At 40.9% G+C, this 23,443-nt stretch overlaps 2 protein-coding genes across 3 annotated transcripts in view; both read right to left on the minus strand.

The window, feature by feature from the left end:
- Positions 1-1,140, minus strand: part of MFN1 (mitofusin 1) — a 35,666-nt gene extending 34,526 nt beyond the window's left edge. Inside the window, exons 1-2 of one of the 2 annotated variants that reach the window (XM_087725210.1) lie at positions 997-1,090; positions 695-849 (exon numbers count right to left, since the gene is read on the minus strand). The gene's annotated coding sequence lies outside the window, so the exon portion shown is untranslated. Of the gene's footprint in view, positions 1-694; positions 850-996 lie in introns of both variants that reach the window. The other variant, XM_087725209.1, reaches the window with a different exon arrangement.
- A 4,817-nt stretch (positions 1,141-5,957) lies between these two features.
- Positions 5,958-20,985, minus strand: ZNF639 (zinc finger protein 639). The gene is made up of 5 exons (XM_014056530.2): positions 20,873-20,985; positions 11,990-12,067; positions 9,272-9,379; positions 7,927-8,058; positions 5,958-7,298 (listed from the first exon to the last, which is right to left on the minus strand). Exons 2-5 carry the CDS (start codon positions 12,045-12,047, stop codon positions 6,148-6,150), a joined length of 1,449 nt encoding a protein of 482 aa, XP_013912005.2. The 5' UTR covers positions 12,048-12,067; positions 20,873-20,985; the 3' UTR covers positions 5,958-6,147.
- Positions 20,986-23,443: the final 2,458 nt, after the last annotated feature.

A 23,443-nucleotide genomic window follows, 5' to 3' on the forward strand; every position in this document is an offset into this window, starting at 1 on the left:
CCCTGAGTCCCCCGCAGGGAAAAGGGTGGCATACAAATAAAGTGAACTGAACTGAACTGAATTGCAGCAAATAGATGAAAATAAAGATGAGGAGCTAGCAAACTATTGAGATATCCCTCTGGAAGTTCAAAAAATGTAAGAGCATAATCTTTGGTCTGCAATTTTTTAACTGATCTGTCTGGTCTTCTCTCCCATCCAGAAGTTTCCATCTGTTGCTCCTTAAAAGCAAGACTGGGTTTCTGGTTTTATGGCCGTCAGCTCACCAGGCTGCTTTCCTCTCCCCAAGGCAACATCCTCCCAAAGTCAAGTTTCAAGCCAAGGATGGGTGAGATGGCGTGGGGGTATCCAGGGCCAGCTTTTTTGCAAAGAGACTTTTGGTCAAAGCTTTAAGGGCATTAAGCCTTGGCAAAAACAACAACAACAACAACAACCACCCTTTTCTCAAGAGTTGTAAACTTCAGAATGACCAGAAAACTTTTCACTGCTTAGCCCTCAGCAATAAAAGGTGTGCAACAAAAAAACACAACCAAAAACAACAGAAGCCTTTTAGATTGAACCCCGCAACATCAGCTGTCCCCCTTTCTTTTGGAAACGACCCCCCCCAATAAAAAACAGCTGCCCCCTAAACTCCCTCCCCCACCCCAAACTGATCAGATTTTTTTTAAAAAAGAAATATATTAGTGACTGCAAATACCTCGACCTCTTCCCCCTGGAATTTCAGGCTTGGGGCTGCCCAGGAAAGGTGGGAAACGAGGAAGCGAGGGAAAGTTCGGGCTGACACCCCCGCTCCAGAGACTGGGACTACAACTCCCGGACGCCCAACCCGCTGGGCACTGTAGTCCAACGCACCTGGGGGAGAAGCACGAGGTGGAGGGGGGGAGAAAGGCTGCCAAAACGAAGCCCCCCCCCCGCCACGCCCGCGCTAGGTTCCACCAATGACCCCCCTCCGCCTCACTAATTAAGAGGAAGGGGCTAATTAACTATCCCCCCCTTTACCTGGCGGGACGCGCGAGGGTCTTTGGCAGGACGCGCGGGGCTCGCGCCCCCCGCTTCAGAACCTCAGAGGCGGCTTTGCCCCGCCTCCCGCTCTCGCCCAATCACGAGGAAACGGCGGCCACTTCCGGCTCCTCTTCCCACGCCGGCTGTGCTTTTTGCCTCATCTTTACTCCCGGTACTTACGCGCCGGGGTTTCCTCCCGCCCCGCGCCCCCCGGAGCATGCGCAGGACGCTTCGGAGTGCTATCTCGCGGTCTCCCTCGCCTTCTTCGTACGACAGCCTGAAGTGTAGTAGGGATCCAAACTCTCTTCCTCTTCATTCCCCGTCCCCCTTTCTCTGCTCCTTCAAAATCCGGACCCGTACCAGGTGGCAGTAAACAGAGTTTTAAATATTTTTTTTAGGGTACCGTTTCGTGCCCGTCTGGATTTTTGCAGCCAGATAGCATAGGTTTATCTTAAGAGGCCGGGGTAAATGGAACTGCCATCTATTTCAGGTTGCCGTGTGACTGCTGGCTATGCGGGGCAAAGGACAGTTCTCCAACCTGACTGTCCACGGAGATAGATATTGGAGTGGTAGTTGAGTCCAATTAAGGGTTTATGTAAAGCAGTGTTATCTTTCTCTCTTTTTTAAAAAAAACTTTTATTTAAAGAAGATTTTATGTAGATTTTAAAAAAAAACTATAGAAAGATACCGGTAAAAAAAAAAGCAGAAAAAGAAAGAAAATGTAAAAGGATGAAAGAAAAAGAGAAAGATGAGAAAAAGGAAAGAAAACTAAGATACCTAAAGAAGTGATTTTCAATCTTTGTGGCAGTTACAAACATAGCAATTGCCTATATAATATTGTCTTCCAATATTACAATCCTGATTCTCTTCTTCCCATAGACAAACTTTTAATCAATAAATCCCGGAATCACCAGTTCATTTTTGTCCATTTTCAGAAAAATGTCCAGAAAGGGCTTTTAGTCTTTTATATAAATAATTATACTTTCTTAATCAAACAAGCCAATTTTGCCATTTCTGCAACTTGGCATCTGTAAGGCGAAGTTTCCAACAGCTATAAGATGGGTGGACTTCAACTCCCAGAATTCCTCAGCCAGCCCAATGTCACGTGCCCAGATTGAGAGACATTGCTGTATAAAGCAGTGTTTCTCAACCTTGTCAACTTGAAGATGTCTGGACTTCAACTCCCAGAATTCTCCAGCCAGCATTCGCTGGCTGGAGAATTCTGGGAGTTGAAGTCCAGACATCTTCAAGTTGACAAGGTTGAGAAACACTGGTATAAAGCGTGTAGTAGTTTAACATAGAAGCTATTCCTTAGCTCCATAAATGCACTTCTCTTTTTCCATGAAATACACTATTAAATTTAGTCGAAGAAAAGAAGCCAGGATTTCTTAGGGTTTTTTCTTCTCTCTCATATAGACTGAAAACAGCAACAAAGACCAAAACAGCTTATTTCCTGAATGGGTCTGAGATAGTACTTTTCTTCCAAATCTTTTGGAAAATAGAATCAGTAAGGTAATTTGGATAAAGAAAATAGACTCCAAAGTTTTAGATTGATATTAGCTTTTTAGTGTTGCTTTCTCTCCTTTATGAAGTCTTATCTTTCCTGCCATTTTCTCTCTTGGGTGTCCTGCTTACATATTAATGTTTACTGGCTTTTTTTATATGTAGCTTTAGGCTTCTTGTAAATTGGCACATCCTTGATGAAGCTTGTAATTTGTTAAATGAGGTTTCATTTATTTAAAATCTGTACGGAAAACTCAGACACAGGAGAGGTAGTTGTTGGTTAGAAGGCTCATGGAGTTGCTAAATCTGTTGGCTCATTGATCTGCTAATGACCTCAGGATGTGGAGGTGTCTAGAGGCTACAGGTAGCCCTGACCTCCAAATGAATTCCAGGCAATAGGACAAAAGAACTCCTAAGCCTCCAAGGCTGAAACTGATAAAGCCTATCTTTAGATAGGGAAATTGGCAAATATCAACAATCTAAATAAAACTGGGGATGTGAGGGGGAATCTCAAGATATTAGAAGTTCCTCATTTCATTAAGAGATTTCTTCACACACCTCTATCTGAGGTCACAAAAGATAAAGATTGCAAAATCCCCACAGGGAGCCAAGCTGCATTTCCTCCCTACCAAACCAGATGTGCTTTCTAGTTAAGAGAGGCTATAATTTTCCACGCTTTCCAGGAATAACAAAGACTTCTCTATCAAACCAACCACTTCCAAACTGATATTATGGGGCCACCCTTCAATTCCTAGATTAGGCTAGATTGTTTACCCAGTTGGTAATTCCTTGATTGGGTTATTGCTCATTGCTTATCTGGGCTTTAGTGGCTGGTTAGGAGTTATTGTGGTATGTTAGCTTTTGGATTATCCCTTTTTTGAATGTCTATGAAAATTCTCAGTCATCCAGGTCAAATAAGCTTTTTCAAGAGGAAGCTAGACTTTCTAGTTTTTCTTTCAAAACATTTCTCTTTTGAATGGTATTATAGAACATAAAATAATAGGGCTGAAAGGGATCTCAAAGATCTTCTAGTTCAACCCCCGTGCAAGGGAGGAGACCTTATGCTATCCTAATTAAATGGCTGTCCAGTCTGATTTTTAAAACCTCCATTATTCCATTAATTGTTCTCAGTCTGAAAATCTCTCCTTACTTCCAAGTTAGATCTCTCTTTGAAAAGCACCCACCCATTACTTCTTGTCCTGCTCCCTGGTTGTTTGGGGAGTCAGTCCTCTCTTTGTAACATCCCCTAAAAGTACTGGAAGACAGTCATCATATCTCATCCGAATTCTTTTTGATAGGCTAGACCAGGGGTGTCCAAACTTGGGAACTTTTAAGACTTGTGGACTTCAACTCCCAGAATTCCCCAGCCAGCTATGCTGGGAGTTGAAGTCCACAAGTCTTAAAGTTCCCAAGTTTGGACACCCCTGGCCTAGACATATCTAGCTCCCTCAACAGTTCATCATAGATTTAACCTCTGGATCCTTTATCATCTTTTTCTTTTCTATAGTTTCTAGAGCTTCAGCATTTTTTTTCATGGTGACCCGAACTGTATGTAGTACTCCATCTGTTGCCTCACGAGTGTGGTAAAATAGCAATAGAATTTAGACTTATATGCCGCTTCACAGTGCTTTACATCCGTAAGATGTGTAGAGTCAGCATATTGTCCCCAACAATCTGGCTCCTCATTTTATTGATCCCAGAAGGATGGAAGGCTGAGTCAACTTTGAGCCTGGTGAAATTCAAACTGCCAAATTGCAGGCAGGCAGGCAGAAGTAGCCTGCAGTACTGCATTCTAACCAGTGTGTATGAATGAATGATTTTGTATGTATATGTGGTTTAGTTCTATGTGCCTGTTGATGGCTGATTTGATCAAGCGCCAGACTTTCAGTAATTCTCTAGCATTTTTTTTATTTAGCTTCATCCAAAAGTGGCATATCTCCTCATTCAAGAACATTCTGTCATGGTTGGATTTTTCATATGGGGGAAACAGCTATCTTTAGACAACGGGAATGATGGACTTCTGTTATGTGTTTGTAACAAGTAACTGCTGCATAACGTACAGGTAGTCATCAACTTAACGATCACAACTGAGCTCCAAAATTACGTTAAGTGAAACATTTGTTAAGTGCATTTTGCCCCCCATTTTACGACCTTTCTTGACATAGTTAAGCGAATCACTGCCGTTGATAAGTTAGTAACCTGGTTGTTAAGTGAATATGGCTTCCCCGTTGGCTTGTCAAAGAATTGCAAAAAGTGATTATATAACCGTTGGACATAGTAATAGTCTAAGTATGAATTAGTTGCCAAGCATCTGAATTTTGATCACATGATCATGGGGATACGTCACAGATCATAACTGAAAAACATTCAAAGTCCCTTTTTTCAGTAGGTATAACTTCGAACAATCACTAAATGAACTGTTGAGGACTCCCTGTATAGCCTTATTTTCCCCATGGTATGACAGATCCAAATCCAAGATGTACATGTTGAAACCTAAAAAAATTTAAGTGAATTTTATAGAAGTTGGGCAGTTAAGGGGGCTTTTGACTGAATAAAATCACATTAACCATCAACCAAGAAAAGAATTATCTCTCCACAGCTACAATACTCATGGCAATTGTTAGATGTTGTTAGATGTTCCTTTCATTAAAATGAAGAATCTTTTGGGGCCACAGCATTCTATTAACAGAACTGCTAAAATAGCTCAACATAAACAGGTTGTTAGAAATGATTCACTCAGTAACTAGCATTACTGATGCTTTACATAGCAACGTTTCATTCTTAAAACAAAACTGCTTTACAGTAGGCTTGGAAATTAAAACACTGGATAAGAGGACAATGTCTGTCCTGGGCACATGTCCCGTTTAACTCAATGGAACCTACTTCTGAAAAGGTATGTCTAGTACTGTAGAGTATTATGCTGCTGATAATATTTTAGGCTAATTAGTTTTTTTGTCTCAGGGCTGATTCATACTGAATATGGGATATTTATTTTTAATAAAATAAATGGAAAAAAGATAGTGTGGATAGAAATATATGTGTTTAAATCGAGGATTCTTGCAGAAACAGAGTAATGAATCACAAAAGTAAAAATGATATGAAAGATTTTTTTGAAGAGTATTTAAAACTCATTAGTTATAGTGCCTATTTGTTCATTCTCTTTTTATTTCGCTCTTTAGCCAAAACTGGTATTTCCAATACTATCATTATACAGAGATACTGGCAAATAAAAAAACCAACCTCTTAATGGCTAGATTTAAGGTATCTGGGTATAAGAATGACATTCAAAGTCCTATGGTTCTATAAATAAAAGCAAATACTAGGAAATCTGTGAGGTAGAAAGATCATCATGCGCATGAAGTAAGCTCAGATGACAAACTCATGTCACGTGTCAGGGCACATATCTAAATAAGTTCTGTTTTGATTTTTAAGTAGTAATATGAACACAAATAATACACATTTGGCTGGTTATGTTTGTTTCTGTCATAGAATTTAATGCTGTTTCCAGACAACTGTACATGTTATCTATTATGCATTAAACATTTGATGAAATACACCATCCAGAGGCTCAGCTGCTTTTTATGCTGATGGAAACTCTGAAATGCTATTATTCTAGGACAGGCGAGAAAATTCACACAACCACAATCAAGCAGTTTCGTGTATCTGAAGATGACTCAAAAGGTCTCTTTCGTTACCAAACCTCATCAAACAATCAGTGCACTTGTGAGGCAGTTCAGCTGAATGCCTGAAGTCCAAGTGACTTCTGAGGTCTCCAATCTGTCCTGTCGAATATTCGCAATATTGACACAAATAAATGCCTTCAGTCAGGTGGCCGTTTAAGTGTTTGCAATATTCCAACATGCCCGAGAAGCCTTTCCCACATTCATCGCAAACATGAGGGAATATTTTGGTGTGCTCTATCGCCACGTGGCGATTGACATTGGTGTGAAGCCTGCTGCGGAAGCCGCACACTTGACACACAAAGAAGTTCTTGCACTTGTCAAAGCTGATCTTGTTGACCAGGCTGTAATGGCCCTGGGGCTGCCTGCTGTTGTAGCTGTCGCTCAGCTCTATCAACCGGCCCGCGTGCTCGTTCACCACATGGCTGTGCAAGTCTTCGGGGTCGCTCGTCTCGTGCTCACAGAACTGGCACAGGTAGAGCTCATCACAGCTGTGCTCCTGGAAATGGAGGTATAACTCGCTACTGGAAGAGAACTGAACATCACACTGCTCACACCAGTAAAGATGGTCGCTGAAATGCGTGTCCGCTATATGCTGGCTCAGGTTTTCAATCATCACAGTTTTGTAGTCGCAATATTTGCAAACGTAGGGGTCCTCGTCATGAAGTTTCAAGTGTTCGATGAGCACTTTTTTGGAAGAGAAGGTTTCCTTGCACACGCGACAGATGTTGCCCTCGGGGCAGGTTTTATGCTTTAGCACCATGTGCTGCTTCAGGTCAGAGAAATACTTGCTGTTAAATGTGCACCGTTCACATTTGTACAAACCGCTGCTGTTTGCTCGTAGCAGGGGCCATTTGGGCGGAATGGCGGCGTTCGAAGGAGGATTTTTGTCAAGCCCCTTGCAACTTCCAACTGGGATTTCCTCTGCCTCTTCTGCTTCAAGTTTCTCGGGGGAAACGGTCTGAGTTTCAATGTCATGGACCTCTACAGCTTGGACTTCAGTAGTGGAGATCTCTACAGTTTGAATGTCCAAAGGCTTCTCCTCTTCTGTCAAACTGTCACTGAAGACGGGGGACTCGCACGAATCTTTAAAAACTCCGTTATTGTTGTTTTTATCTGTAAAAGGAGCCAAGACCAAACTTACAAAGAATGGACTCTATTACATTTTTATATTTTAATGTATGGAGTATTTCTTTTATCAAAACAACCAACACCACCAGGGGACAGATTTTAATTCTATTCCTAAGGGGGGGGGGAGTGCCAGATCTCCCTAAGAATAAGTAGAGGGAGGTACTGAATGCTATGATAGAAAATAAAAGCTTACTTGCAATATCATTATTTTTGTTGGAGTACTATATTCTTTGCGTATTTATTTTGTCAGTTCTGCTGAACTCATCTGAACTGCAAATCTGAATCTCAAAGGTGTGTGTTGTCCTTCATTAAGAAGCTGAAGATAGCTTTCTTATATTCTATATGTTGTTATATAAAACTCTCACATGCTTTGGGAACAAGCCCAGTAGCAAAGGATTCTGGTTTATAGCCCCAAACATCTGGAGGGCATGAGATGATCTACCTTTGTTCTAATGACTACAATGCACAGGCTCTTAGGCTCTAAAGTTTTTAATGTTCAGAAAGGGGTTTTATTACTTGACATCTATTTTCCCCACCCCACCCCCTTTCTCATTTTGGCATTATTAAGAATAGGGAGAGTAAATAGGAACCGACACAATCGCCTTTCTCTTACCTTTTTTCTTAGGGTCCATCAAATGTGTCCCCGGAACATTAGACTGGATCCCACTCCACTGAGATGTCCCAGCATACACCGGGCTGCCATCCTCCTCAGTATCTATACTAGACGTCGTGTTATGAAATCGACCTGTGGAGAAAAGAGATTATTCTATTTAATTTAATCAATTTATATAGGCACCTATTCAGCACACAATTCAGCGCATTCCTGTGTTAGCCTCCTAATTCAATTCATTCCTTTTCAGTAGCTCTACAACATGCAATTCAGAGCATGTTTCATACTTTGTTACAAGACTCATAACAAATAATATGGCTCCTTCCTACTTGAGTACACTGTAGTACATTTAAAAAAAAAACTAACATTATTTCCTCTGTACAGATAGAATAACTACAGACACTGAGAAAGTCTGCTAAGTTATGCCTGCTTCTCCTAAACTTGTCCATATTTATTATGTCATGCATGGTATGTGATGATATAACATGACCACATGTTTTAAAACATTACTGTTTCCTTAAATATTTAAATTTCCAATGCATATTTTAACATACCAATCTGAACTGATTACTTGAAATCATATCTACTCAGAGGCAGAAGTTCTTTCAAAAATATTAGTAATCCTGTCAAATGTTTCTGAAGTCACCTATATCAGTAAAAGGTAGTTGTCTATAAAAATGGAGTTGCCAGTTGTTGCCTTGTGCAATCATGACACATTATGATGGCTCAAGTACCCTTAATTAACCCCAACTTTTAATTCCATTATATATGTATGTGTATGTGCATAAAATTCATCAAACATATTTTCATAAATCACTCTACATTTCATGCCTTTTTCATTTTATCATAAATTTTAAACATCACACATGCAGTAAACTTTTCTTTTTCACTTGCACATATAAAAATCTCTTCTGCAGATTCTATTCAACACAAAGCCACAGTACACCACTCACAATTCTGCATATCTTGTAACCTTTTGATATAAAATTGGGCGAACAATCCTCAAACAAACTAATGTCCTTGTAGATTTTGCATTCCCTTTTTATCTTTTCCTTTGTTCAAAATAATTGTCAAGCACAAATGCAAACAAATATTAAGCAGCATAGACATATCAAAAGCAATTTTCCCATCCAGTTACACCATCTACTTCTGCAGTCTTACAATTTTTAACACATCCTGACAGCATTTATAGTTATCTTTTCATAAATTTTTGTTGGTTCCCGCTACATAGTCCTTAAAATAGGATATTTTGCAAAATACTATTCAAATCTTTCATAACACGTACAAGGAGATAGGCAACCTGCTCAAAAATATACCTGCAAATAAATTTGCAAAATGCAAATTTTACCTCGGCTTTCAGGAACTTTTGTGTCTAGCTGTTTCATGGAACAGACACTGTAACAATGGTCAGAAAATATGCCACTATTATCTATGTATTTTGGAATTCCTGAAGAATCTAAGACAGAAAAAAAGACAAAAGTATGAACTTAAAATATCTGATGGAATATATTTCTTGAGATTGGCATCAATTTTCTTGTGGCTAAATTATTTGATGTTATAGAGAATATAGTAAAATTCTTAATAGGTTTCTTTAAAAAATACCGGATAGGCCACATTTATTCCTAGTTAAGTGTTACAGAACTGCAGACCAAGAAAGGAATATATAAATGCACAAAAATTGGATGGTGGTCTATGACTCTAATAAACTTCAACTAACATAAAACCAGTAGGTGGCCTGTTATATATATGAGAGAGGAAGAATTATTTCTCTTCTCTTGATCCCCTTTACCAGGTATTATTATATTTATGGAAGAAAGAGATAAGTAATAACAATGCTTAATACTGAAGCTGAATGCAAAACAAAAATGGGATTTGTGCTCCTGTAGATAAAATTGTATCTTTGAATCCACAATTCTATTTCTCATGCAGATCTCTCTCTTAACTCTTTTCCCTCCAGTTTTAAAATTCAACTTTTCTGATAGTAGATGATATAGCCTATCAGAACAAAAACTTGAAAGCCTGAAAGTTTCTTTTCCTCTCCTTATACCCAAGATAATCAAGGCCAATCTTGATTTTCTTTCTTACCTCCTCCAGCCTTCTTAATTGCAAAAATTCTTCAGTGCTATCTATCTGCTTCTACCCAGTGTCAGGTTCCAAATAACACCCCCAACGAGGCTTGAACTTCCTCAAAGTTCCATTTTATTAGAGATATCATATTGGCACATCTGGGAAAATCCAAAGTCCAAGTCCCTGCCCAGCAACCACATGTCCATCACATGATCCAATCAGGCACCATCCAAAACTGGAGATGCCTGCCAGTCACTTCATTGCAGCTGCACGGCAAGATGGCCTTGACTTTCTGACAAAGAATGTTATTTTGACTATGTATCAACCATATAATATAATCCCTCCTCCCATTTCTCCACAGTAGATGGCTTCCACTTCTGACACCCAGAATATATACAGGGACACCTTCCTGTTTTCTCTTTTGTGCATCTAATCTCCTAGCACCTACCAGCCCTACCCAGAAGTCTCAGATTCCTTGCATTTTCCTCTTCTTTGCCAGGTTTGCCCAACTTTAGTCTCTTGGTTTCCTTCTGTGTCAGAAAATCACTACTATTTCTTTATCCATTCTTCTGCTAGTCTCTAAATCTGATGGCCCTTTATTGCACAGTGGCTTGTCCTTTGATTCATTTTCTTTTTGAGGGGTAATCTATGGCTGCTCTCGTCTTCATTTAAGCAAAGAAAGGTAGCAGTTCTCTGAGGTCATTCGAAGTACTCACAGGTAATTGGTTTAAAAAAAAAAAAGACAGGACCCAGAGGGCATCACTATCCTCTCTATAAAGAATTTTATCAGGACTCTGTTTGCCAGAATATTGAAGAGACATAATAGTAATAGAATAGGTAGAATTACTGGGACATAATAATAACAATTTGCTATTTCGCTTCTGTAAGAATTGCTTTGCTCCTGTAAGAATTAGAATTGCATCTACCAGTGATCTAACTCCTGCTACCTTGTTTTTTTGTATAACTTGGAGTCCGGTACATATCTCAAACAAGAAGCAGGGTATGTCGTAGCCTGGCAGGGTTCTATCGGGCAAATACCTGTGTTGCTAAGCACCCAGCCCCTCTGTTGCACTCAGACCCCCAATAGCAAGTTACAAATAAAATGTATAGGAACTGGGTTAAATTTAGGGACTGGGCTAGATCAGTGATGGCGAACCTTTTTTGGATCGCGTGCCATAAGGGGGTGAAGCGCAAGGGGGTCATGCGCAGGCATGCCACACCCATAATGCAATGCACGACCCCCCAAGTGTGCATGAGGTGCTCCCCCCATTTTTCCATGCTTTTTTTGCCCCCCTAGGCTCCAGAGGCCTTATAGGAGCCTGGGGAGGGCGAAAACAGCCTCCCCACACCACCACGGAGGCCCTCCAGAGGCTTCAAGGACCTTCAGGAGGCTTCCCAAAGCCTCTGGAGGGCAAAAAAATGTTGTTTTTAGTCCAAGGCTTAAATCGACCCTATGAGCAAACCGGAAGCCTGTCCCGAACTTCCGGTTTGCCCATAGGGCCATTTTTGTGTGTGCTCCAGAGGCTTCAGGGAAGCTCCTGAAGCCTCCAGAGGGCCCCCCCTGGGGGGGGAGGGAGGCTCTTTTCGCCCTCCCCAGGCTCCTATAAAACCTCTGGAGCCTGGGGAGGGCGAAAAATGATTTAAAAAAAGGCTGAACTCAGCTTTTCAGTTCAGAACTCAGCAACACTTTGCATGCCCTGACAAATGGCTCCGCGTGTCACTAGATGATGGGGCTAGATGATCTCCAAGATACCTTCAACATTTACATTCTAGGATACAGACATCAACATTTGTACTACAACTAATTACTTTGTCCTGTTACTTATACAATGTAACAATGAATTATAGACAGTCTATACCCAGAATTTTAAGAATTCGTTTTTTAATTAACCAATTTCATCTAAAAAAATCTAGCTTCTGCAAAGTTTAACAAACACATTTGGGGGAAATGCAATTTATGGTAACTGAAATTGGGTAAATATAGCTACATTTGATTTACCTGAGTAGCGTGAAGGATGCAGAGTCTTCCTTTTCCTTTTCTTTGGATGCTCATTCATTTTGCTTTAGTCTGAAATAACTGCAGGCAGCAATCAAAGTGAAACATTTCAGTTAATGCACTACTGGTCAATTTGCAGTTATAAAGAGTAAAGGGAAACATAGATGGAATCCTCAAAAGAGAAACCCAAACCCCACTCCATTGACCCAACACAATTAATCTATCTGCCCAAACACCCACCAAGTGCTCTTTCAGGTGGGTTCAGTTAAAATACAGACCCAGATCTCCCAAGTACAATTGCTCTTAATTTGGGGCACCAAAAATACTGATCTGCTGAGAATTTTGCAACTGCCATTCAACAGACTGGGAAGAAGGTTGTTGGAAGTGGCAGTGCTAACTGATCCCTGGATATTTTTTAAGAGAATGTCTAATAAATCTAGGCTACCAATTATTTAACAGCAGCTGCGGCAACAATAACACAAATTACTTAGAATTGAGCTCACTCCTGTTTTTTTTGGCAATGATATTTAGTAACTCGCCACTGCTCTCTTTTGGATGAATTTCAGAAGTTTTTTAATCTAGCTCTGGAATGCCCCGGAAGTCTTGTATTTAAGTAATCCTCGAGTTATGACAGTTCACTTAGTGACTGTTCAAAGTTACGCAGTGACCCCGCAAGTATTTACGACAGTCCTGAAATTTCGAACGTGCAGCACAACGGCAGTCATTCACCCTTATGAACAACCGCAGAGGCACTACAACATTCACCCTGTCTATTCCCCCCCCCCTGCATTCCCACAATTGCTTCCCCCTCCCATTCTGCCCTGCCGGACTCACCATGCGAAGATCTGTCTCCTCTCTGCCAAGGGGTTTGGGGGTTTTTTGTTTGGAGAAATTGTACTGCCTCGAAGTGTCCCATCGGCTGGCAAACATTTTGGGCAGAAACTGGAAGCTTCTGGGCACTGTGATCTCACAGGATTTCAGGCTGCGAGATCACGGCCCTCAGAATCTACCAGTCTCCATGCAAAACCTTTGCAAGCTGATGGGATGCTTTGAGGCAGCAGGATTTCACTCCCTCAAAGGGTCCCACCGGCTTGCAAATGTTTTGCGTGGAGACTGGAAGCTTCTGGGGGCTGTGATCTTGCGTGGAATGAGAGGCTGGATAGGAGACAGCTTGCTAGATCTTCACAAGGAAAGTTATACAGTGTGGCAGGATGGGGTGGGGGGGAAGCAAACGCATGAGGTATCTCAGTGGGTCAGAGGAGGCTTTGGGTGCTCCGGCGCCGCTGTAGCCTCTGCGGCAGGGCTTGCCTTTGGAAGACTTGTGCCCTTTGTTTCCTGCTTGCCTGGCAGATTTCCTTTTCTGAGTAATACTTATCTCACTCAGATGCCTGGGCAGCGTGCTGCCCCCAAGGGGGCTTTTGGCAGGCTTTCTTGCAGCTCAGGGAGCTGCTGCCGTAGGGAAATGAATTAATCCTATGTCTTTCTTTAAAATTCTTTCCAAATTATCGGAGATCCAGGATGGCAATCCATCCAGTTGAGGGACTGAGTTGATATCTGGGCGGAGCCTGGTGGACCAGGGGCGTATACCAAGAGCTTATCTGACTCAGTCCAATCAACGAGAGAATAAGCTCAACATATCCTGGATACTCCTCCCCTCACTACGGAGAAAGATATGACAATATTTGCTCAGGGTGATTCGTTTCTGTCAGTTTCAATGCATAATTCATAAGTGTGATCCTGATATGGCAGAACCCAGCTAGACTGTTCTCAATTCTCACCAGGCAATTTACTTTAGTATTGTATATTACTTATAAAATAAATTGTTCTTGATTTGATATTACTTTTAAACAAAAGCTTCCCCCTTCCAGCACAAATCTGGTAATATCAGTAAACCTGCAGAGAATGTTCAGACATTCAAACTCATTTATAAGACTCTGATTTCTGGAGATCTATAAACAAAATGACAGATCCTATTTAAATGTGGCTGGAGGCTACATATGTGGCTGGAGGCTACATATGTGGCTTAAAAAACTATAGCCTAAAAGCATGCACCTGGGAAAAAGCACGATCAGAAACAAAATGACCCATTCTTCCCAGGTAAGCTAGTGAGAGGCACTATTTAAGAGATGTGAGTGAAAAGGGATTATGAAGTTATTTCTCTGAAACTTTTTTAAAAAAAACAAAAACAAAAATCACGTAATGCTTCTCTATCCACACTACAAAATGTTGAATGAAAGAGAACACTATAGTAAAAATTTCCCCAACTGAGTGGAAGTACACTTGTGATGGTATTTTATCTACAAGTGGAATTTAAAACCCAGCAGGAATAAACAGTAGGTCTCTGTCTTGGTTCTCTATTGTTGAAGAAACTCCTTTTTTCAGAAGCTTTAGATTATCGACAAGCTTTGACAGTTAGCTGAAATTTGTCATTATCACCAATGCAACTCCCTGTTCTGAGGGCTGAACAACAAAGCTTTCATTGTGATGTAAAGTGAAGCTCTGTAGTTTAGGGGCCAATGGGAATAAAGGGTCAGCCTTTTCTTGAAATTGGAGTGAGTGTATTCATCGTAGTTTTTGTTAATTTCTATGAGGGTTTACCAAAATGTAAGCATCTTCTCTAAGAATTATACAACTTTTGGCTGTCGCTGTTTTGAACATCTCATTTTTTCCTCCTCTTTGATGTTCAAGAATAATATTGTGGGCAGAATGAAATGATCCGAAAGAAAATTTGTCTGAGCATTTTCCTCTAACTATAATGAATCCTTTGCAATATGATTTTTTCAGGTTAGATTTTCATTTAACCGTTTGCATCTCCAAATCTGTAAAATAAAAATATGAAAGAACATTCAAGTTTCTTTTAAAAATATTTTTATTCAAAAAATTAAAAAGAAAAAATTCTAAAAGAAAAAGAAAAAAATCAACAAAAACAAAACAAAAGTAGCCAAGAACATTAAAAAAAGTAAAAAGGACAAAAAAAACCCACCCCATGTCATTCACCCTAGTTGAGCACTGACAAATCTATTGCAATAGTTCCCCCCTTGCAAAACAGGTCCACAATTTATAAATTTCTACATCTCTCTGCAACCTAACTGACCTGTCATATGTTATATATATCTGAAAAACAATAGCAAAGTAAAGGCCTTCTGTAAACAGTCTACCATTGTAATTTACTCAGAGTACAACAGTTTCTTATCTATTACAAATCACCCCAGTCATTATTGCTAATCTGTCCAGGATCAAATACTGTACTCTCGTTTGGCTCTTAATAATGAAACTTTTCCTTAGGTTTTTAATTTGAAACTTTCCCAATAATTTCTTCTCATTTCCATAATTCATAAGTCTCTGTTGTAAATATCTCTGCAACATCCATGTTTGCAAAATTATCCTTAAAAACACATTCCTCTTGCCAAGGAAGTCCAGTCTATTGTTCATCAATTCCATTATCTCAGAATTTCTTGCATTCATATTCCTTCCAATTTCTTCTGGCATATCTATATTTTTCAAACCAAGTGCTTTCTTCTTCACATCTGACAGCAACATATTAGATTCCAATTCATCAAGTTGCAAATCAAATCCTCAATGCCTCAGCCAGAGTTGTTTTGAAAGTTGACACCATTATTATTTCCTGCTTTAGGATATGGTCTTGACTGTGGTTCACTGTTGACCCAGAAAATTTTTTGCTTATATTTTCAAATGAAATGGTTGGAGAGCATTCTTTTCTCAAATGCTTCCCAGAAAATTATATCGTCTTTTAGAGACATTTGAGAAACACAGTTCTTTCCAAGGACATGAGAAACAGATAAGTCGCAAACCAGCATCCACAAATAAAAGTTGATAAGGTTCTGATTGCTCCTCTCCAAGAATTGCAGTCTCAACATCCCCTCCTCTGTAAATGCATGGCTGTCCGAAGGTCATGTTGGGTATTTCCTAGTCTCCACTTCCAAAACACAGGGAGCGTAGCCACCAAATAACCAACTTTGGCAATAAAATAAGCTGTTCATCGGTGGGAGGGGGGGGAAATCACCCACTTCCCGCCATCTTGAGGGCACTAAATAGAATTTCTGAATATTAGAAAAAGAAATAACATCAAGTGATTGAGAACTACAAATTGTCCAAAATTAAAAATAAGGATGTTATTTAATTCCCAATGGAATATATTATGCAGCTCCAATTCTTGTATAAACATGGACAAATAATTCTATTAATAGAAAAGAATATTTATAGATCAGGGTTGAACTGTGGAGTCCTTGGTGTTCTCTGAGCTTGGTTGTTTGCTTGTAGACATTTCATTACCAACTAGGTTAACATTATCAGGGCTAGTGAGTGTGGGATTTGCTCCCTGTTTGTATTATAATATAATGCCAGTCTTGGTGGTGGTGTGATTTTCTCCTTGGTAGCTCCTTGATTTAGGTCCACAGAAAAACCTCTCTCCACAGAACTGGTCCCTGGTGCCCAAAAGGCTGGGGGCCACTCTTAAATAATACGTTTTAGTGGGACTTCCTCCAAAGAATATTGAGAGAAATCCCACCCCCTCATATTTATACATCTCAGAAAGATGGTAGAGACTAATGCATAAACAACACATTATGTACAGTAAACATACATATTCATAGGTATTGGATCTATGTTACTACAAGTAATGGACCTCAGGCCACTTTCTGCACTGTTTTCCTTTAGAAACTAAGAAGCGGGACAATAAAGCAATAAAATAGGGCAGGAAACATATTCCATAAATAAAGAGTAGAGTGAAATTTGGGAATGCCAGATACCAAAAGAAAAACATTTCCAATTGCAAATCTAAGAGATTATCCTAAAAGGTATCAAACTGTAGCCTTATATATCAACACCATTTAATCAATTCTTCTCATCTAAGAACTGATTTTCCCACACTCAACTAATTTGGCTTTTTGATTTGTGATTGGCATGCTATTATGGCAGTTATTTTATAATTGGACATGTCCCTCCAACATAAACATAAAGTAAAAGAGTTATCTATCACTAAATTGAAGGTTGAAATTTACAAATATATCTATGTATGTGTGTGAACATAATGTATTTCTTAAGAAACTGAATTTATTTTAAGAAATCTTAAAGGGTTTCTAATTCCTGGTTCACAAAATAGAAGTGTTCCCAAGGCACTGAAATGTCCTAAAGGAAATTCACTAAAAAGAATACCCTGAACTGTGCAGGATACAAGGTAATCTTCAAAAAGATCATCTATGCGCAGGCAGATGTTTTTCAAAGGGAGAATTATGCTTGGTTAAGCACCTGTTAAGCCCCTCATAAGAGCTATGAGAACAGTCAATGACAAAAGTCCTTGAAGTTTCTATCTTGCCCTGCCATCAAGTCACTAGATGGCAAACCTTTTATTGGAGTAATGGGGATTTGTGTACAATGAAACTAGCAGAGGTGTTAAATAGGCTAAGAAGGGATTGGTTTCCTCATAAACCTTTGAACTACATTCTATTATATAGATGGGGTTCAGAGAAGCTGTAGTCATAAAGAACCTGAACTTTCTAAAATCTATATACTGCTAAATCTCTCTTATCTGTTTCATCATTTGTAACCTTCAATTGAGCAAAAAGAGATTATATGGCAACAATGTTTGAATCGTGAACCTCAGGTGGGCTCACTTTTAAAGAATGCATCCAAGAATCGAGGACTCTTCTGGGATTGAAATTTGGCAAGGTTATAGCCACTTCAGGACTGCCAAGCCCATCTGTGGTCATGTGATTGACATTTCCAATTCTCCCTGCCAGCTTTCCTTAAGGTAAGTCAACTGGGGATCTGGCAGGAAGTTCCCTGCACTCCCAGTGCATTTTTGCTCATCCAGGGGTATTTTGTTTCTTTGTTTAGGCAAAGAAATATCTTTGAAACAATGATCCAATGGGTCGAGATTATCTTGACTATATCAATGGTAAATATTACGATCAGAAAAAGCACTTGGGAATGGGAAGAAGTATTGCTGCATGCTTTTCTCACTTTCAGATATTGCCTGCTGAATTTACCTTCTTAACTGCACTGCTCAAGTTTTTAGACCTTGGATGCTGACCTCCTTAATAGAAAGACAACTCTTGCACAGGAAGAGAGCAGACATACCACTCTCAAGTATGCATCTCTGCTTCCAAATGAATAACCTTTGGCTGAGTTCAAAAATTTCTGTGTTTGCCAAAGGCAATTCCCATCACCACAATATCTTAGGGATCACCCTGGTCTGTGAAATTTCCACTAATTTGGGTGGTGGGTTGGATTATATATGAGGCTATATGGATCAGCTGGAAGTCAGAAGGAAAGCTGCATCTAAAAATACCCAAAAGTCATGTCGAGTGAAACCTCAATTTCTTTTCCTTTTATGCCAACGGAAGTGTGTGTGTATGTCAGGCCTGCAGCTTTCTTTTGGATCTTTAGCCTGCCACACTTTCTATTATTCTATTATGTCTTTTTCTATTGTGGGAAAATGGGAGGAGGGTTATACAGAGATACCCACTGTGTAGCCAAAATAAAATTCATTCTAGAAAGCCAAGGTCATCCTTTCTCTCTGCACCTGACCGGAACTGGATGGGTGCAACTGCCAGCATGGCAGTGGGAGATTGGACCATGTGATGGAATTGTGGGTGGGAGGCAAGATCTTGAACTTTCAACTAGGTGGGGAAAACCAGGAAGCTTTCTGATTCGGGTTTTCCCAAACGTGCCAACATGGCTCTCTTAATAAATTGGAATTTTGAGCAGTATGTTGCCTTAGACTCCGATTCACTTTTGGATGTTATTTGGAACTCTGACAGTGAGTGAGTGAGTGTCTACCATATGATCTGTAAATGACACAGTAATACTGTATAAAAGTAGTGCAGATGACCTGCCCTTTACATAAAATATGAAGAAAGAAACGTAACAATAAATGTTCCTCAAAGAGATGGATTGAATTTTGATTTGTTTTCATGTAGTGGAACCTAAGAAGCATGCATTTTCCATGGCAGACCTGCTGTGGAACACCCTTCCCCTTTGAGAACTAGCAAGCTTTCACCCCCAAATACATACATACATACTTCTGGGATTCCATAGCTCAGGCATTTCAAATCCATCGCCTGTATGTGGCCCTGGACAGCTAGAAATGTGGCCCCAGAATCTTGTAAACTTTGAATATTATATAGTATAGTTATATACATTAACCATATTATATATTTTATATGTGTCCCAAGAAAATTGCTCATTACTCAATGTGGCCTAGGCAAGGTGAGAGGTTGGGCACCCATAACATACCATAAATGAATGTGATGTATATGATGGATTGGGTACTTGGTTTTTTGTGATATATTTCTTGGCATTTTATTGTTTTTGATTTCATCACTTTAGTTAGCTACTCCCAGGTTGTAGGTACTGTACTGCAAGATGGGGCAGTCATATAAATATTTTAAATTAAATGAATAGCCATAAATAAAGATTGTGTGCTTTGATCCATAACCTTCTCTGTCAAAAATTCTCAGGTTGAATAGAAGAATGGAGTTATTTTAGAACAGAAGAAGAAATCAATCTTTCCTACATTTAAATCAGATATATTCTGACTGGATTCACACAATATACATAAACTGGTTACATTTTTCTGAACTCCCATATTACAATGAATCATAAGCTAACGAAAGGGGCCTTGGTTTGTACATCATATTAAAACAATACTCTTCCCACCCTGCAATAAAACTAAGTTTTGCTTGGTATTCACATACAACCACTGTCTTTAACTTTAATTTATAGACCACAGAAAAAATAGCCATGCAGAATCTGGGGAGGAAGGTGGTGCTCTAAGTGGAAAATAGATTTCAGATATTTCAGCAAATAAAACCTTTAGAGCAAGGAAGGCCATTACCATTTTAAAAGATTTTAAAGTGTTACAAAGATGGCTTATTTGAATGAGGAAAGTTTGAACTGGCACCACACATTTTTACAACACCAAGGCGCTACCATTATCTGCCTCGGGTGAGGTATAACATATTTACCCAAGACAGAGAGAGGAAGGCAGTGGGAAAGGACATCCATTTTTGCAGACTTATTTCAAAGACAAGAGAAATAAGAGGGATCTACTAACAATCCTCAAAAATCTCCTTTCTGGGGCATTTTCAAATGGGGAGAAGTGCAAGAAGGGAAAGCAGTTAAACCACTCCTATTTTAATTTTACTTTTTTAAAAATAAAAAATCCCTCTTTGTTTTAGCAAGCTTAAGTTATCATTAAAAAAAAACAATCGGCAGAAAATATAGAGATATGTCCCAACCGTTGCAGAGATGATGCAAAAATCATACACCATATTCTTATAGGAAGGATGAATTATCCCCCCCCCACTTTTAATAATCTCCTCCAAATCCAGCCTCCTCCATCAACTCAGACCTCTACCCCCCGCCCCCGAAAAAAAACACCCTCAATCTGGTTTCTGCTCGGATTGCATCGTATTTCGGACCCGAGATTCCTTTATGGGGAAATGAGAATGGGAAATCCGAGGCGACCCGATGCCTGGCGGGCGGGAAGAAGAAGAGACTTCCCATTAAAACAACCTGGGGTTGTTTAAAAGGAAAGGCGGCGCAAACGGTTCGCGCGGGTGCCATTTAACCTTGGAGCGCGGGGAAAGCGTGGGGGGAAAAACCGCCACGATCCCGAGCAGAGAAAGCTCGCCGCCCTTTCTGAGGAGACTGAGAAGGTATGACGCTCCCCGCCGCGAAGACCACCACCACCATACTGGGAAAGCGGTCGGGGGCTCCCTGAAAGACCAGTCGGGCGTTCCGAGCTCCTGGGAAGGGGAAATCCATGGAGGGGGAGGGGAAACAAATTCCCTCCGCAGGCCCGGCCTTGAAGCGCGCCCCCCCCCCAGAGCACTCGAGCGGGAGAGACGCGACCAGACTCACCTCAAAAGAGAAGGCCGCAAGCGTCGCCTCATGCACCGTCGGAACCACGGGAGACCGGCGGGGAGCGCGCGCCAGGAGCCTGGCGAGCGCGAGGGAACGGCTTGGCCCCGCCCAGGCCCCGCCCCTCTGGGAAAGGCGGGCGCGCGCGCCTGCCAATACGCAGGCGCGTTGCCTTCCTTTCTCTCGCGCCAGGTCTCTTCGACCTGGGTCAGGCGTGAGGTTAACCGAATAACAAGAGTTGGAAGGGAGTCTTAACACCCCCCCCCCCGCCCAAGCAGGACACCCTCCCTACGCCATTTTTGACAGATGGCAGTCCAATCTCTTCTTGGAAGCCTCCAGTGGTACCAAATGTTAATCCAAATAGAGTTGGTGAAATCCTTAGATGACCAATCTGCTTTTCTTCTTTTAGCATTTATAGCAGGGGTCCCCAAACTTGGCAACTTTAAGACTGGTAGACTCCAACTCCCAGAATTCTCCAGCCAGCTATGCTGGGGTAGGAAGTTAGCACACACACCCTCCTGCAAAAATGAAATATCCTGGGAAATATGGAAAAGTCAGAATATTATATTTCTCTGGATCAGAAATGGAGAAACATGTTTTTAGGCAATAGCAGTAGACTTATATACCGCTTCATAGGCCTTTCAGGCCTCTCTAAGCGGTTTACAGAGAGTCAGCATATTGCCCCCAACAATCTGGGTCCTCATTTTACCCACCTCGGAAGGATGGAAGGCTGAGTCAACCCTGAGCCGGTGAGATTTGAACCACTGACCTGCTGATCTAGCAGTAGCCTGCAGTGCTGCATTTAACCACTGCGCCACCTTGGCTCTAGGCAGGAAAAGAGACTCACTCTTAATAGCCCCCACTTTTCTTAACGGCTCATTAAAATGCCCAAGCCAGTCTATTCTACATAACAAAGACTTTCCCCCTTCAGCTCCAGAGTGATGGGATTAAGGCATGATAGTGTTAGCTCTTTACCCCACTCACCACATGGCATCTGGAAACTCAAACTTGGAACTTAAAACACAGCCTAGAGAGTTGCCCCTGCATGGCCCCATGGGAGTCTGAAAACCAATCAGAATACATTTCTTACACAGGAACAGGAAAGAGAGAGGTGAGGCCAAACAGAGAGTATAAAGCCAGGCCCTTCTTTCTCTTTCTTCTTCATCACCCAACGCTGAAGTATGTGATCACTTTTTCTATTCAGGACTCAAGCCATGTGAACCTGTCCTGCATTAAACCATCCTTCCAAGCAGCCTCCATGTCTCCATTGTCTTCCCCCCCCCCCCAACTTGGAGCTGAACCCAGAAGGACATTTCTGCCAACAATTGGAAATGATCATTAATGATCATTAAGGGGGACTATCTGTATGATGTATTGCTAGGTATGTTTTTATTTTAAAATAAATTTCCAAATGTTCTCGCTCCAATAAAAAAGATTTAAAACTCTCACCCAAACAACATGCTTCTCTCCTGCCCCTACGTTATGGAACTGTCAGCCGTTCCAGCAGCTTAATGGGGCTTTTTCCCGGATCACCAGAGACTTGCGGATGTCTCTGGGATCAACAGGATATGCCTCCCCTTTCACCGTCTCTCTGGGACGGTTTAGGTCTGGATTGGACCGTCCTGCGACCCAAATTCGGTGGCGATCCCAGAGCCCTGGGAAAGTCCGTCATTTCACAGCGACATCTAGCTCTTCCTCCCGTATTGCTAGGTATGTTGAATTGCCCAAAATATCTAAAAGGCAGGATAAAAAGATAATAATGCTAATGGAGAACAAGTTGAAATCAAATCCAGCCACAATGGAAAAGCTGTCGTAAATAAGTTAAGATTCAAGGCATCTACTATATATTGGATGTGATCGCATTTTCTGTAACTTAAAGCAGTGTTTCTCAACCTTGGCTACTTGAAGATGTCTGGACTTCAACTCCCAGAATTCCCCAGCCAGCGAATGCTGGCTGGGGAATTCTGGGAGTTGAAGTCCAGACATCTTCAAGTTGCCAAGGTTGAGAAACACTGACTTAAAGAACAGGTACAGCATCTGGAAGGTGGTCCTTGATCGTCAGCTGTGATTGGATTTGCAGATGGTGGTTGTGGCAACGTTTACAGTCATGACCCTTCAGGCTACAATCCTTCCTGGATTAGTTTGATTTGGCAATTTTAGCTTGGTTACGCACAACCTTAATTATTGCAATGTGTTCTATTTTTTTGTGCCCCGAACCAGCAGGAATGCCGACAGCAACCCACCCCTGCTACACAGACTTCATTTGGGTGCTGAAATGAATACAATAGAATCTGCAACAGTCAACTCCATTAGCCCCATATTTTTACTTCGTTCCAGTTGTCCTTTGCTTTAGAATTATCCCTGTTAATAAATGCAGCCTGAGAAGCTCTGGTGGACTTATTCCCCCTTTATTATGTAAAAAAAAAAATAGTTTGCTGTTTGAAAAGGGAAATATAAGTTTCACAGAGATGAACCTGGTCACAGTCAGTATCCGATGAATCAGTGAGTCAGCGCTTATTGTGACACGAGACAGCCAGTGGGGTCTAGGCAACAAGGAGTCAGGTCAGACCT

The sequence above is a fragment of the Thamnophis sirtalis genome, unplaced genomic scaffold (assembly GCF_051295495.1).
Source record: "Thamnophis sirtalis isolate CommonGarterSnake01/CBP01778 unplaced genomic scaffold, rThaSir2_p1.2 scaffold_11, whole genome shotgun sequence".
NCBI lineage: Eukaryota > Metazoa > Chordata > Lepidosauria > Squamata > Natricidae > Thamnophis > Thamnophis sirtalis.

What these genes read in the sequence shown, in the direction of transcription:
- ZNF639 (XM_014056530.2), bottom strand. Translation starts at nt 12,047, where the DNA reads ATGAATGAGCATCCAAAGAAAAGGAAAAGGAAGACTCTGCATCCTTCA. An exon ending in AAAAGTTCCTGAAAGCCGAG is followed by an intron (nt 8,059 to 9,271) that starts GTAAAATTTGCA and finishes TTTTCTCCACAG; the next exon opens with GTCGATTTCATAACACGACG. An exon ending in GATGGACCCTAAGAAAAAAG is followed by an intron (nt 7,299 to 7,926) that starts GTAAGAGAAAGG and finishes CTCCTTTTACAG; the next exon opens with ATAAAAACAACAATAACGGA.